This window comes from Macaca mulatta, chromosome Y (genome assembly GCF_049350105.2).
Source record: "Macaca mulatta isolate MMU2019108-1 chromosome Y, T2T-MMU8v2.0, whole genome shotgun sequence".
Lineage (NCBI taxonomy): Eukaryota > Metazoa > Chordata > Mammalia > Primates > Cercopithecidae > Macaca > Macaca mulatta.
The window spans coordinates 3,561,114-3,575,230 of record NC_133427.1 but is presented as its reverse complement, the minus strand read 5'-3'; the positions used below and the strand labels follow the sequence as shown (position 1 = coordinate 3,575,230).

At 42.1% G+C, this 14,117-nt stretch overlaps 1 protein-coding gene and 1 non-coding gene across 3 annotated transcripts in view; both read right to left on the bottom strand.

The window, feature by feature from the left end:
• Positions 1-4,477: 4,477 nt before the first annotated feature.
• The window catches only part of LOC106992273 (cAMP-dependent protein kinase catalytic subunit PRKX), a 107,392-nt gene continuing 97,752 nt past the window's right edge, over positions 4,478-14,117 (bottom strand). The window contains exons 8-9 of one of the 2 annotated variants that reach the window (XM_015128613.3): positions 13,914-14,040; positions 4,478-10,321 (exon numbers count right to left, since the gene is read on the bottom strand). In XM_015128613.3, the coding sequence (XP_014984099.1) occupies positions 13,915-14,040 (126 nt within the window). In that variant the 3' untranslated portion in view covers positions 4,478-10,321; position 13,914. Of the gene's footprint in view, positions 10,322-13,891; positions 14,041-14,117 lie in introns of both variants that reach the window. The other variant, XM_015128612.3, reaches the window with a different exon arrangement.
• Positions 7,259-7,365, bottom strand: LOC114677131 (U6 spliceosomal RNA). Its single transcript, XR_003728451.1, has one exon. It is a non-coding gene; the product is annotated as a U6 spliceosomal RNA (small nuclear RNA).

Below are 14,117 nucleotides of genomic sequence, written 5' to 3'. Positions count from 1 at the left end.
GGCTCTGGGGTAGGGGCTTCCTGGCTGGGCTAATTCCTCCTGACCCTCTTAGCAGGCAGGATAGTCTAAGGAAAAGATTAGAAGACCTTAAAGGAAGCCCCTTAGTTCCCAAATCCACCATGAAAAGGGGAGAAAGATGAAGTGCCTTACAAATGGTTCTTGGTTCCTCTGGGGACCCTAAGTAAATCCATGATGCCTTCTGACTTGTTTCAGCTCTTTCGAGGTGATTGTTAAAATATTCAAGAGCTAGCTGAGCATGGTGGCTCATGCCTGTAATCCCAGAACTTTGGGAGACCGAGGTGGCTGTATCATCTGAGGTCAGGAATTCAAGACAGCCTGGCCAACATGGTTAAACCCCGTCTCTACTAAAAATACAACAACAACAACAACAAATTGGCCAGGGCTGCTGGCAGGCACCTGCAATCCCAGTTACTTGGGGAGGATGAGGCAGGAGAGTCACTTGAACCCAGGAGGTAGAGGCTGCAATGAGCCAAGGTCACACCATTGCATTGTTGCCTGAACAATAAGAACAAACCTCCGTCTCAAAAAAAAAAAATTTCAAGAATTTTGTGAGCTACTTGTTAAACTGTTGGCAGCTTGAAATCAATTGTGGGAAGAAAAAGCATTTACACAGAAGCTGGCAAAGGCTACAAATCGGGGCTTTATTTTACCCAGGGTAACTGGCTCACCAGCCCACCAGCCTCCTCTTTTATTTTTGAGACAGGGTCTTGCTCTGTCACCTACACTGGAGTGCAGTGCTGCAACCTAGCTCACTGCAGTCTCTGCCTCTGGGGCTCAAGTAAACCTTCCACCTCAGCCTCCGAACTGGGGCCACAGGTGCACACCATGGCCACACTCATTTTTTTTTATGTTTTGTAGAGATAGGGTCTTGCTATGTTGCCCAGGCTAGTTTTGAACTCCTAGGCTGAAGTGACTCTCCTACCTTGGCCTCCCAAAGTGCTGGTATCAGACGTACGAACCACTGTGTCCGGCACAACAGTTTTCCATCCTCTTAATGTTGCTCTTTTTTTTGTCTTATTTTCTGAACCATACAGGAGACTTAGTCCCTCAGAGTCTTGAGAGGACAATGGTAGCCTGATATTTAAGGAGTTCTTTTCATCTGGCCAGCTACAGGCTTATTTTGAAGGTGTGATGAGTATGCCAGTGATAGTGGACATAAATCAAAAAGTAAACATGGGGGAAAATTCTAGAATGCCTGTAGGAAAAACTCTGAGGTACTACAGAGTTCGGACAAAAGGAGATTTCCAGCAGCCTAAAAGTAAATTTTAACAGAAAAATATCTTCCATGAGTAGCTTTTATTTAACCAATACAAAGCAGAAGGGTAAACTTATAAACAAAAATAATTCTCAATATAGAAATAACATGCACTGTAATCTCACTATTATTCAAAATAACTGGCAGAAGAGACAATAAACTACTCCAAAACATCTACTAATTCACTTCCAAATGTTACCGAAATATGGCAGGTCCACATCCACTAGTGAATATTCACCTTACACACAGACTATGGAACAAAACACAAAATGGGCACTCATAACAAATAAAATTAATAAAGTTTTATTTGGAATTAATAACCTAACATGACATAGAAACCCTTTACTATGTGATTAGTTGCAAAGTTCAGAAGTTGAAGGAATGGGGAAAGATAGTTTACGTATAACAACTGTTTAGTTGTTGTTGTTGTTGTTGTTTTTGACAGAATCTCACTCTTGTTGCCCAGGCTGAAGCGCAGTGGCGCAACCTCAGCTCACTGCAACCTCCACCTCCCAGTACAAGTGATTCTCCTGCCTCGGCCTCCTGAATAGCTGGGATTACAGGCACATGCCACCACGCCCAGCTAATTTTTGTATTTTTAGTACAGACAGGGTTTTGCCATGTTGGCCAGGCTGATCTCTAACTCCTGACCTCAGGTGATCTACCTGCCTTAGCCTCCCAAAGTGGTGGGATTACAGGTGTAAGCCACGGTGCCCAGCCCTGATTATTTTATGTAGTAGTGTTTGTAATACAAAAATGGCAAACCACTTAATTCTCTTTTTCTCAGACACCTAAATTACAGTGAATCTTATTCATGTCATATCATGACTGTAAATTAATATAAGGTAGCTATGCCTGGTGATAAGGTGAATCATCGCTAATATAGTTTCACATGAGGAATGCACCACCTAAGTACCAGATATTGTTCTAGGTGCCAGGGTTTCAACAACAAATCCAACCAAAGACCAAATTCCTTGCCTGCCTGGAGTTTGCATTCTAGTGGGAAGAGGAAGACAATAAAAAAAGTAAACAAGAAAAGGGTACAAACCAGTAGAAAGTGCTCAGTGATGGAGAGGGAAAAAAACAAGTTTCAGAAAAGTGGTAGACAAGTGTTGGAAAGAAGTTAAAATTTTAAATGAAGTGCTGGAGGAATTGAGAAGAATTTGAGCAAAGAGTTTGAAGATGGTAAAGGTGAACGCTATGCTTGTATCTAAAAGAAAGAAAAGGGCCAGAGCAAAGGTCCCATGGCAGGAGATTTTGGGATGTGTTCTGAAGCACAGTCCAGGCATTGACAGTGGATGCCCTGGAGAGAGACTCTGGGACATTACTGACAGCAGATCATGGAGACGCTTCTACACTGTTATGATATTATTTTGTCCTCTGAGTGCAACAGAGCTATTGGAGGTTTCTGATCAGAAAGGGAGCCCACAGGAATAATTACTGCCCCTATTTGAAGAATGGATCCATTAATATGGAAAACAGCTTAAGAAACATGTCCACCACAATGGCCCCAGTGAGAAGCAGAGCCTGACCCAGGTCTCTGACTCATGACTCAAGGCACTTTCAAGCACCCCAGGCTCTTACTTACAATTCACTACACTGTTCATAGAAATATTTTCTGTTTGGCAAAGATCAAATGTTGACTTGGCAGCATTGAGTAAAATCCCGAGATGAATTCAGAGAAAGGAAAGGCAACACACATCAAAAAAAAATCCTTCGAACACCCACTGCAAGAGATCTTTATACTTCTTTTCTACTTCTTGCTGTGAAAGCTTAAAGGAAGATCACCATTTAAGTCCTGGTTCTTTCTGTTTTGCTCTCACTTGATGGCTCCCAAATGGTCCCCAATCTTATTTTTCTAAGTAGTGGTTTTCAACCAGGGGAGATTTTACCTCCCAGCGGCTTTTTGTAAATGTCTGGAGACATTTTTAGTTGTCACCACAGGAGTGGGGGCCAAGTGGGGGGATACTGGTATCTGGGAAGTAGAGACCAAGGATGTCTATCAACATCCTATAATGCACAGAATGGCACCAATCACAGAGAATCACCCAGCCTCAGATGTCAGCAGTGCTCAGTTAGAGAAACCCTGGGCATTTGCATGAGAAACTATCGTTCAACCTATCTAACCACCTATCATCCATCCCTATAAACCTCTATCCCTATCAACCTATTATCTATCATCTATCTATTCATCTATATCTACCTATCATCTATCTATACACATACACATACACACACACACCCTTTTTGGGCTCAAGCAATCTTCCTACCTCAGCCTCCTGAGTAGTGAAGACTACACCATGCACCACCACATCCAGCTAATATTTTCATTTTTTTGTAGAGACAAAGTCTCACTAGGTTGCCTAGCTCAAATTTTATAAATTGTAAGAGAATTGTGAAGCCCATATGACAATGACCAAAGCAGATATTGATAGAGAACTTTTTACACATTATGAAGTGGTTTTATTTCTGGGATATGTTTTAAGACTTATTTTCATTGTCACAAATGCTGTAACATTTACAATACAAAACATGACAATATTTACATAATATTAAAAAATTTAAAAAATAATTAAGCCATTTGAAATATTAATTCAAATTTGAAGAACCAAACCCTCAAAAAGATAAATTTTTTTAAAAATGTGCCATCAAAATTTATTCTGTCTAGAAAGAGTACATCTACTATAATCTTTGGAGCCTAGAACGAGGATGATCAGTCATTACTCGAAGAACACATTTAAAGGCAGAAAACTAAGCTAAACTTCAGTGAAGATAAAAGGACAGAAAGTGTTAAGGAATAGCCAAATCAGGTGAAGAGTAAGAAAATAAAGATATAGGATCAAGATATAGGCAAATGATTAAAATGGTAGGTTCTCCTATGTATTCTGTAAACCTGGAAGGAGTCAGTGCTTCAAGGTGGATCCCAGGTCACTAAACGGGACTACATTGCCCAGGCTGGTCTCAAGCTCCTGGGCTCAAGCAATCCTCCTGCCTTGGCCTCCCAAAGCACTGGAATTACAGGCGTGCACCTCCGTGCCTAATTATAGCAGCTTTTTTGCACTCTGTGCAACAGAGACCGTGTGTCCTGCAATGCGGAAAATATCTGCCATGTGGCCCCTACAGATAATTGCCCATCCCTGGATTCGACTAAAGGAGAAAAGCCACAGCTTGTTTGGAGACAGAAGCAGACGAGACTCAGACTTCTGAAAAGATAAAAAATTTTATTAAACAAACCTGGAATCAACAGTATTATTACATAAATTAGACAGCAGTAAAATTTTCCTAGGGCATATGTACAAATCACAGTGATTTCCATTGTGCAACAAACAGACAGGATTAAAAATAGGCACTCCCCTCCCCGACCCGCCATGAGAAGGTGGGGTCACCCCACGGGGTTCCCAGTTCTGGCTCGCCAAGGGGTGCACAAACCTGCAAAGGCACTCTGCTTGTGTGTGCGGCATCCGGCGGCAGTCACAGGGCCCCAGAAGCACGGTGGCAACACGGTGAGGCCGCCCAATGTTCAGCGCAAAACAAGAATTCAGCTACAACAGCTGAGCAGAGCTCAACAGCCATCTCACAGGATAAGGACCGTGGAAAGGCTTCAAATCCCATCCGCTAGAACACAATTGTAATGCCTTTTACATACAGAACAGACGTGTCCACCATGGAAGATCAAACTAAGCCTCAACAGAACCTCCCGACACACAATAATTTACAGAGAACCTGACAGGGCATTCCCCTGTTATTAGGAAGGACTCTTCTGCGGGGTGCAAGGCCATAAGGTTTGCAAAGCAAACTTGATTATGAAAAAGCTTGGTGAAAATACAGCCCCCCCCACCTTCACCAAGACACACACCCCGCCCCAAGAAACTATCGAAATGCATTAAGACACCTGTTCATGTGCTTTTCTTCTTGCTTTTGTTAAGTGAATCCCATTCCTTTAAGTTAGACTAATTAGAAGGCCTTCTTGCCTCCGTCAGCAACAGAGAAAAAAACAGTGCATACGACTCCTCCAATGTGTGTAAAATGCATGCTAGGTAGATTGAAGGAAAGATGAGAGGAACCCGGGCACCCCATTTCAAATCTCTACAACAGGAGAAATCAAAGGCTGCAAGGACTGTGTAGACCTGATGCAAAGTTAACTGGCTACAAAAATAAAACCCAAGCCAGTGCTGTCTTGCACTCTGTTCACTCAGTAGGTGGAGCCATGAATGCCTATGACATTCTGGTGTGGTATTTGTGCAGCCTGAGGTGCACCCTGGCTACAGAGTTGAGCCTTGGGGTCTTTAACAGTATTAAGCCATAGTTTCACATGAGTTACAATGGTCCAAAGAACTAGAGGCCACGTAGGTCAAACACAGAAATGGCGAACACATCACGAACCACTCAACTGTTTGGTTCCACTGGTGATTTTTTTTAATGAGTAGTGATTTCAAATGATTTGGTGTTTTTGCTCTTGTTTTTGCTTTTTCTTCAAAACAAACAAATGATTTGGTCTTTAAGTATGGACAGAAAGAAACAAAAAGCTGAATGAAAAATTCACAAACAAGTGATTGTGCAGTTGTTTGATGGGCACGGAGAGAGAGTGGGGCTGAACAGCATTTTGAGGGGACGAAGCGTGCAATCTTACCCCACTGCTGGGTGGTTTCTGCTTCTTATTCTATCATGCTGACAGCAAATATAATTTGCCCATTGCTGGCTATAGATATGTTTAAGCTAAGCAGGATTTAGACTTCTGTTGCAAAGAATTAGAAGAATTCAGTAGATACAATGTATACTATTTTGTTTGACTTTATTTCCTTCCAGGCTTTATGAATGCCTATGAAAGCAGGCTGGTGGCATTTCCCTTCAGAAAAACAAGACTTGCCCCAATATACTTCTTGTTGTAACATATCCATTTCTTAAAGATATTCTCTTACAGTATTCCAATTTAAGAAAATACTTCCAACTCATAAAATTACATAAGCAAAGTAAATTTGTAATGTTTCTCTGATACAAAATTATGTGATTATTGTAATGAATTTTCCTCCACATTTTGCACAGTGATTGTTTCACAGGACCATCTATGCAAAAATGTTGCAAAATCCACCCAGGTCAACTATTTTTATTTTGGGAGATGCAGTCTCGCTCCTTTGCCCAGGCTGGAGTGCAGTGGCACAATCTTGGTTCACTGCAGCCTCTGTCTCCCAAGTTCCATATTCTCCTGCCTCAGTCTCCATAGTAACTGGGACTACAGACCTGTGCCACGACATCTGGCTAATTTTTGTGTTTTTAGTAGAGACAAGGGTTTCACCATGTTGGCAAGGCTGGTCTCAAACTCCTGACCTCAGGTGATCTGCCTCCCTGGGCCTCCCAAAGTGCTGGGATTGCAGGCATGAGACACAGCGCTCTGCCAGGTAAACTCTTTTTAAATCATTAATAGTGATTGTTCCATGTTTTAGCTAATTTTGATTAAATTAACCTCTACATGACACTGGGCCCTTTAAACTATGACCCCGCCATGGGCAGTTACCAGGTAGCCCGTGTCACTTCAAATGCTGAAATGTGCATGACGGTCAAAAGTGGGTTTCACACCATCACACGTTCTTGGAATTGCTTCTAATTTCTCATTTGTTCTGTATGGCTAGAGGCTGATAACAATGTCCGTAAAGAACGAGGTCATCCATGTGCTTGCATATTTCATTTTCCTGCATATCAGCTCACAATTAAGGCATTTCAGGCTTTCCTGATGCTAATTTTCATCTGAGTATGAAATCCTGGATAATAAAACAGACAACCTAAAAATAGGCATATGGACTCATGGGTCTATGTACTTTTTAAAATGTGCTCAAGTGTTTCATTTATGGTTTTATTAATAATTTTTAAAGTAGAATGTTCAATAATATTACTATGATTTATTTTTATAGTCAGCAAACATAAGACCTAATGCTTTTCCTTCTAGCTCCACATCTCAGTGCACAGTATAACCTTTTTAAAAAAAAAAAAAATTTGGAATGCTGCATGAATATACGGATCTTCCTTGCAAAGGGAGCCATGCTAATCTCCTCTGTGTCATTCCAATTTTAGTATACCTGCTGCCGACGTCAGCACCAGTTTCACCTTTTCACATTCACGGTGAAACTGATGGGAAACTGCATGCTACATGTTTAGACAATGATGGCCCTCAACTGTTAATCCCAACAAGATGGTGAGTGAGACGCACAGGCTGAAAATACAGTTGTCTAAAACATTTCCACATTTCACCATCTGAACATCATTTTCCACTGACTGATTAATTGTAAAGACTTTATTCTACTGAACCTACTAATTTTCTCACCTACCGAGTAAACCGCCACGTGAAGAAAAGGTCACTGATGAAAAACAGTGGCAATGTTCTGTTTCTGCAATTTCACTGTGTTTTAACATTTTTTTTTCTTTTTATAGAGATGGGATCTCGCTATGCTACCCAGGCCAGTCTCAAACTCCCAGGCTCAAGCAATCTTCCTGCCTCAGCTTCCCCAAATCCTAGGATTATAAGAGTGAACTACCACAATCAGCTTCACTGTCTTTTAAAGCTTTAAAGTGTACGTTCTCTTCATGCCATCTTCAAAAGCAAAAAGCCACTGAGGTTTTTTGGGTGTTTGTGTGTGTGTGTGGAGGGAGAAGACAGGGTCTCACTCTGTCACCCAGGCTGGTGGGCAGCGGTGCTATCTCAGATCACTGCAACCCGGACTTCCCTGGGTTCAAGTGATCCTCTCAGCTTAGCCTTCTGAGTAGCTGAGACTACAGACATGCTCCACTATGCTCGGCTAATTTTTTTGTATTTTGTAGAGATGAGGTGTCCCCAGACTAGTCTTGAACTCCTGGGCTCAAGCAGTCCTCTCACCTCAGCCTCCCAAAGTGTTAGGATTACAGACGTGAGCTTGACCCAGTGCCTTCTTATTTGTAGGCGAACTCTGGCCAAATCTGATTACATTTCTCTTGACAGTTCTCTACTTTTAAATAACTGAATGGCTTTTCCTAATAGACACTCTCCACCGTACTAGATGTGTGATGTGTGTGCAGAAGAGAGGTAGCAAGTGCTAGAGGGAGAAATATCTTCGCAGGTACTGCTTGAAAAAACAGCTCCAATAGCAAGGAATGCACTGACGGCTCCAGAGAACCTGAGCTATTGAGTTTTGAGAAGAGATAAGGAGCCAGGGGGAACCCAACTGTCTTCTCATTGCACACATTTTCACCAAAACATGGCAAGGGCACATTCCACCCCCACTCTGGGTGCAGAAGGAGACAGATGAAAGCAGGACATGAGAAAAAGAAGAGGTGGAGAAGAAAGTATTGGAGGTCTTGAGTGTATCCCTGTTGTCAACGAAGAATTCCTGGAAGGCTCTAAGTCTACTCACTCCTGCCACAGCTGGGCCCTGCGACCTCATACACAGCAGATTTGAGCAATGCCATACTTAAGCTGAGTCAGAGTAAAAAGAAAAGGTGCACCCTGTTCAGATGTCTACAGCCAAGTTTTGAGCCAGGATGGTCCAGAGAAAAAGCAAGGAAAAAAATGAGTTACTTACAAAGCAAGATCCCACGCCCGCAGTTTATGCTGTGTCTAGCATGACCCACATTTAGCGAGAGATGTTTCAGGACAAACTCACTGTATGGCTGTCATGACATCAACACCCAGAGAAGAATATCTGGAGGCTGCTCCTTCAGGGTGTCTCCCCAATCACTTCCCAAGAGATGACTCTCACTCCTGGATTATTCCGCATAAAACAGCATGAGCTACTGAGGAAGATTATTAGGCACACTCAATATGAACATTTACGAGAAATTAGAAACAGGTGAGGTTCCTTTCAATTCTGCCACTTACTCACGTCCCATAGATCATCTGTTTGTCGCTTTTCCCAAAGCTACAGGTGAAATAAAATATCTGCATAAAGGTCAGCCTTACAGGTGAACTGATCTTAAAAGTTATTTGGGAAGTATGGGAGGTGTATTTTGTTCAAAACATTTCAACTGGGACTTTAATAGGTAGCCATTTACCTGTGCAGGATGAATTTTTTTTTTTAATACAGGGTCTTGCTGTGTCGTCCAGGCTGGAGTGCAGTGGTACAATCACAGCTCACTGAAGCCTCAACCTCTTGAGCTCAAGCCATCCTCCTACCACAGCTCCTGAATAGCTGGGACTACAGGTATGCACAACCACATCCGACTAATTTTTATAATCTTTGTAAATTCTGTAGAGACAAGGTTTCACTATGTTGCCCAGGCCAGTCTCAAACTCCGGGTCTTAAGCAATCCTCCCAGCCCAGGCTCCCAGAGTGCTGGGACTACAGGAACGAGCCACAGCACCTAGCCCAGATGAAATTTTTGAATGTGACACAGGTTTTTTGAATACAGTACACTGCTCCAACAATTTCAAAGTCATTGTAGATTCCTGGAATAAATTCGCTCCCACATCTTCTTCTCCATGTTTCTCCTTTTAAAGGAGAAACACATTACTAGGTAGGAGGCACTGAAGATACTGAATGTAGACACCTCCCACCCCCCGGATATTTTCTTCCCCCAAACTATAAAATGCATATGAGATGATTTTTAAAAAAATGCATGCAACATACCCTTCAGATGTTGTCCCCAAGAGAAGAAAATTTGAAAAACCAAATTGAAAAATAAAAATTACAGGCTCTGTGAAGTATGAATATTTACATCATTGCACAATTTGTATGCATCTGCCATAATGACTTCTACATATATATATACACACACACACAATTTATGGTTATAATCGAATGAGTCCAGTTCAAACTTATAAAGTCTATGAGAAAAACCAAGACAACACTAAAGGATAAGACAAAATCTACAATCAAACAATTTTCTAAACCTTCCTACAGTGTGGAATTCCAGTTGCTTAAATAATGTCAGTTCCATTAATTTCAACTGTGCTCTGATCTATTTCTATACACACAGGTACACAGAAAAGTGGAAATGTCCTTATGCCGTGAAGAAGACATTTTACTTCCGGTCTGCTTAGGTGCAGTTCTTTGTTCCAGGCCGATTCCAATCTTCCTGTTTCTAGCATGAAATAGGATGAAAGATTTTGTGAGTTTCTCAGTAACTGGATGAATTTCGTAGTCATGATCATCTCAATGATAACACAAAGGTTTCCTTTTCCTAAGTGACAACAAAGCAAACTTCCCTTTGTAATTCTTTGGCAAGGACCCATAAGCCTGAATTCTAAAAGGAGAGGCCAATCAAAAGGAAATGAAGAATGTTTCAAAGGTAAGGGTTTTTTTTGGCTGGTTGGTTTGAGACGGCGTTTTGCTTTTGTTGCCCAGGCTGGTGTACAGTGGCGCAATCTCAGCTCACTGCAACCTCCGCCTCCTGGGTTCAAGAGATTCTCCTGCCTCAGCCTCATGAGAAGCTGGAATTACAGGCGCCTGCAACCATGCCCAGCTAATTTTTGTATTTTTGGTAGAGACAGGGTTTCACCATGTTTGCATGCAAGGCTGGTCTCAATCTCCTGACCTCAGATGATCCATGCGCCTCAGCGTCCCACAGTGCTGGGATTACAGGTGTGAGCCATCTTGCCCAGCCCTGTTTTCATTTTTGAGATACGGTCTAACTCTGCCATCCAGGCCGGAGTACAGGGACACAATCACAGCTCACTGCAGCCTCAACTTTCTGGGCCCAAGTGAGCCTCCCACCTCAGCCTCTAGAGTAGCTGAGACAACAGGTATGTATCACCCACGCCTGGCTTTTTTATTCTTTGTAGAGATGGGGTCTCACTATGTTGCCCAGGCTTGATCTCAAAAACCTGACCTCAAATAAGCCTCCCACCTCAGGCTCCCAAACTGCCAAGATTACAAGTAGGAGCCACCACACCCAGCCTAAAGAACGTTCTATCATATGCTTATCTTATCCATAAATAAAATTTATCCACCAATAGATGATGAGCTACACAACAAAAATGGGATCCCCAGTTCAACATGCTTCCTCAGAGAACCTTACAGCAAGACAGAAAATATTTTATCACAAAGTAAAATAAAAGACATAGTGAGTCAGTTCTCTTAAATTCCTCCTCTACATTCAGAAAGGCATGTGGGGTGATTCAAACAAAGACGAACGGCTAAAGCATAGTTTCTAAGCTGCCCTCAAGTGCAGTGATTCATCTGAACTGGTGTCCTATTTACAGGAGAAGATTTGGCTTCATGAAGAACTATCTTCCTGCATAAAATTCCTGAACCTGATCCGTCTTCACTGAAAATGCCAGAGATGTGTTTGGTATACAAATTAGTTTCGATAAAATTACTGAAATAGATTAAAATATTGCATATGGGCTGGGAGCAGTGGCTCACACCTGTAATCCCAGGACTTTTGGAGGCCAAGGCAGGTGGATCACCTGAGCTCAGGAGTTTAAGACCAGCCTGGCCAACATGGTGAAACCCTGTCTCTACTAAAAACACAAAAACTTAGCCTAGTAGGGTGGCAGGCACCTGTAATCCCAGCTACTCAGGAGGCTGAGGCAGAAGAATCACTTGAACCCAGGAGCCAGAGGTTGCAGTGAGCTGACATAGCACCACTGCACTCCAGCCTAGGAAACAGAGTGCGACTCTGTTAAAAAAAAAAAGAAAAATCATTAAACAGAGCCCTGACCACTAGACAAGCTATATTACAAATGATTTCAGCTGGGCACAGTGGCTCGCACCTGTTACCCCAGCATTTTGGGAGGCCAAGTTGGGCAGATCATAAGATCAAGGGATCAAGACTAGCCCGACCAACATGGTGAAGCCTCATCTCTATTAAAAATATAAAACTTGGCTAGGTGTGGTGGCATGCACCTATGGTCCCAGCTACTCAGGAGGCTGAAGCAGGAGAATCACTTGAACCCAGGAAGCAGAAGATGCAGTGAGCTGAGATCATGCCACTGCACTCCAGCCTGGCAACACAGTGAGACTCTGTCTCAAAATAATTAATTAATTAATTAATTAATTAAAAGATAATTCCACTTAGCAAAAACAATACTTACACATACTTTCTCAAGAATACAAACTAGACTGAGAAAGGTTATTCCCATGTGTGAAATCTTTTTCAGGGACAGTAGGGGCAGATGGGGACAGAATGTAATGAAACTATTCACTGATTATAAGACAAAAATCCATCCAATGGAAGCTTTTTTGTTATGTAAGTAAATTTTACACTTGAGGGGGTCTCTATTAGAGAAAGTATATGGCTGATCAACTAGGGGTCCTTCATACTAAAGCAAACCAGTTTTTACATCATTTCAAAGATTTCCTGGAGAGACATAATTCATAAGATGCTATGGGTAAGTCAGCAAAAATGTAAGCCCCAGAGTAGACCAGAGAAACACGAAGAGGAAAACACATTCAGGAACATCTTACGATTTTTAAAACCCACAAGTGGATTTCATGAGCATTTACGATGTTCATAAAGTTACATGCTCTCATGTTAACACAAACCGGTCACCACTGTAAAAGCGTTCATCACATACTGAGGTGAAGTAAAAGTGTTCATCACATACTGAGAGGTGAAGCCATGCCACAGAGACAGGTTATCTTCTCGAGGTCATAGCCACCTATTCCTCTATCATTTTGTTCTCTATTATTTTAATTTTTATCCAGTTTTCCTCTCGATACATCCATGGAAACACCTGCCCAGGATGGAGGGCTCTCTTTCACCCTGTCTTTCAGCAGGTTGGTTCCTCTCCCCAATCAGCAACTGTGACATTTGGTGTCTGTTTCAAATGGTATTGGTTAGCCAACTGGCTTTCCACTTCACATAACTGGGAAGACTACAGGAAAATTATGGGAATGGAAATCAATGTGGGAAAAACAAGCTATGTCAATGAGTAGACACATCACTGACAATATTTTGCTTCACTGGTATTTTTCTTGCTCATATGTTACAGGAAGAAAGATCTAATTGAAGCCATATAACCGAGCAATTTAGAATTGAGGAGTAACTGAAAGCTCTTTTAAATCCATATTTAAAAACTAATAATAGACTTTCAAAGACTCAAGGAAGTAACAGTCAAAACCCTTTTTCAGTCATGTGAAATTAAAGCTTAGCGAATTTCATGAGGGATCCTAAAAAATATTATTATTATTTAAAAAATAATAACAGACCTGCAAAGGCTCAAAGAAGTAATAGACTCAAAATCCCTTTCCAGTCATCTTCAAAGCTTAGCAAATTTCCTATGAGGGTACGTTTCTTCTTATTATTTTTTAACCAAAGGGGACCTAAGAGACTTTTGAAAATACTTGTTAATTATTGTAAGGAAGCTCGCCTGTCACTCAGGGTTTCTGGAACAGGGACCAGAAGAGCTGGGCTTCTCAAATGTTCAGGCACACACAAACCACCCAGGGGTCTTATTTAGATGTGCAGGCTCTGACGCAGAAGATGGATTCTGAACTGTGACGCCGATGCCTCCGACCACATGCTGGCCTGGAGTCACAGGCATGGCTGTGTTTATGTCACTGACCCTTGGAATCATTCCCCTTTGCTCTGCTTCACTGCTGACCTCTGTGCACATGAGGTTAAGCCCCATTCAGTAAACACAGCCTCACCTGGATGTGGGGTCGAGTCAGTCTCATTTTATGGTAATTACTAAATATAAAGATATACCTTCCAGATGTGAGCTCCTGACCTCAGAAATTCCTGAAGATTTCTAAATCCTTCTGCGGCACGGGCGCGGCTGTGTCCCAGTCATTCTCGGGGTAAGTTTCGAAGTTGGACGTGTCACCGTCGCCAGCTATCTTGGGCACGATGGGAGGCTGTGAGACATGGTCGAAGCACAAAGACATGCTTAGAAAGGAATGGGACGCTTGGACGCTGCACACACCCCTTTACT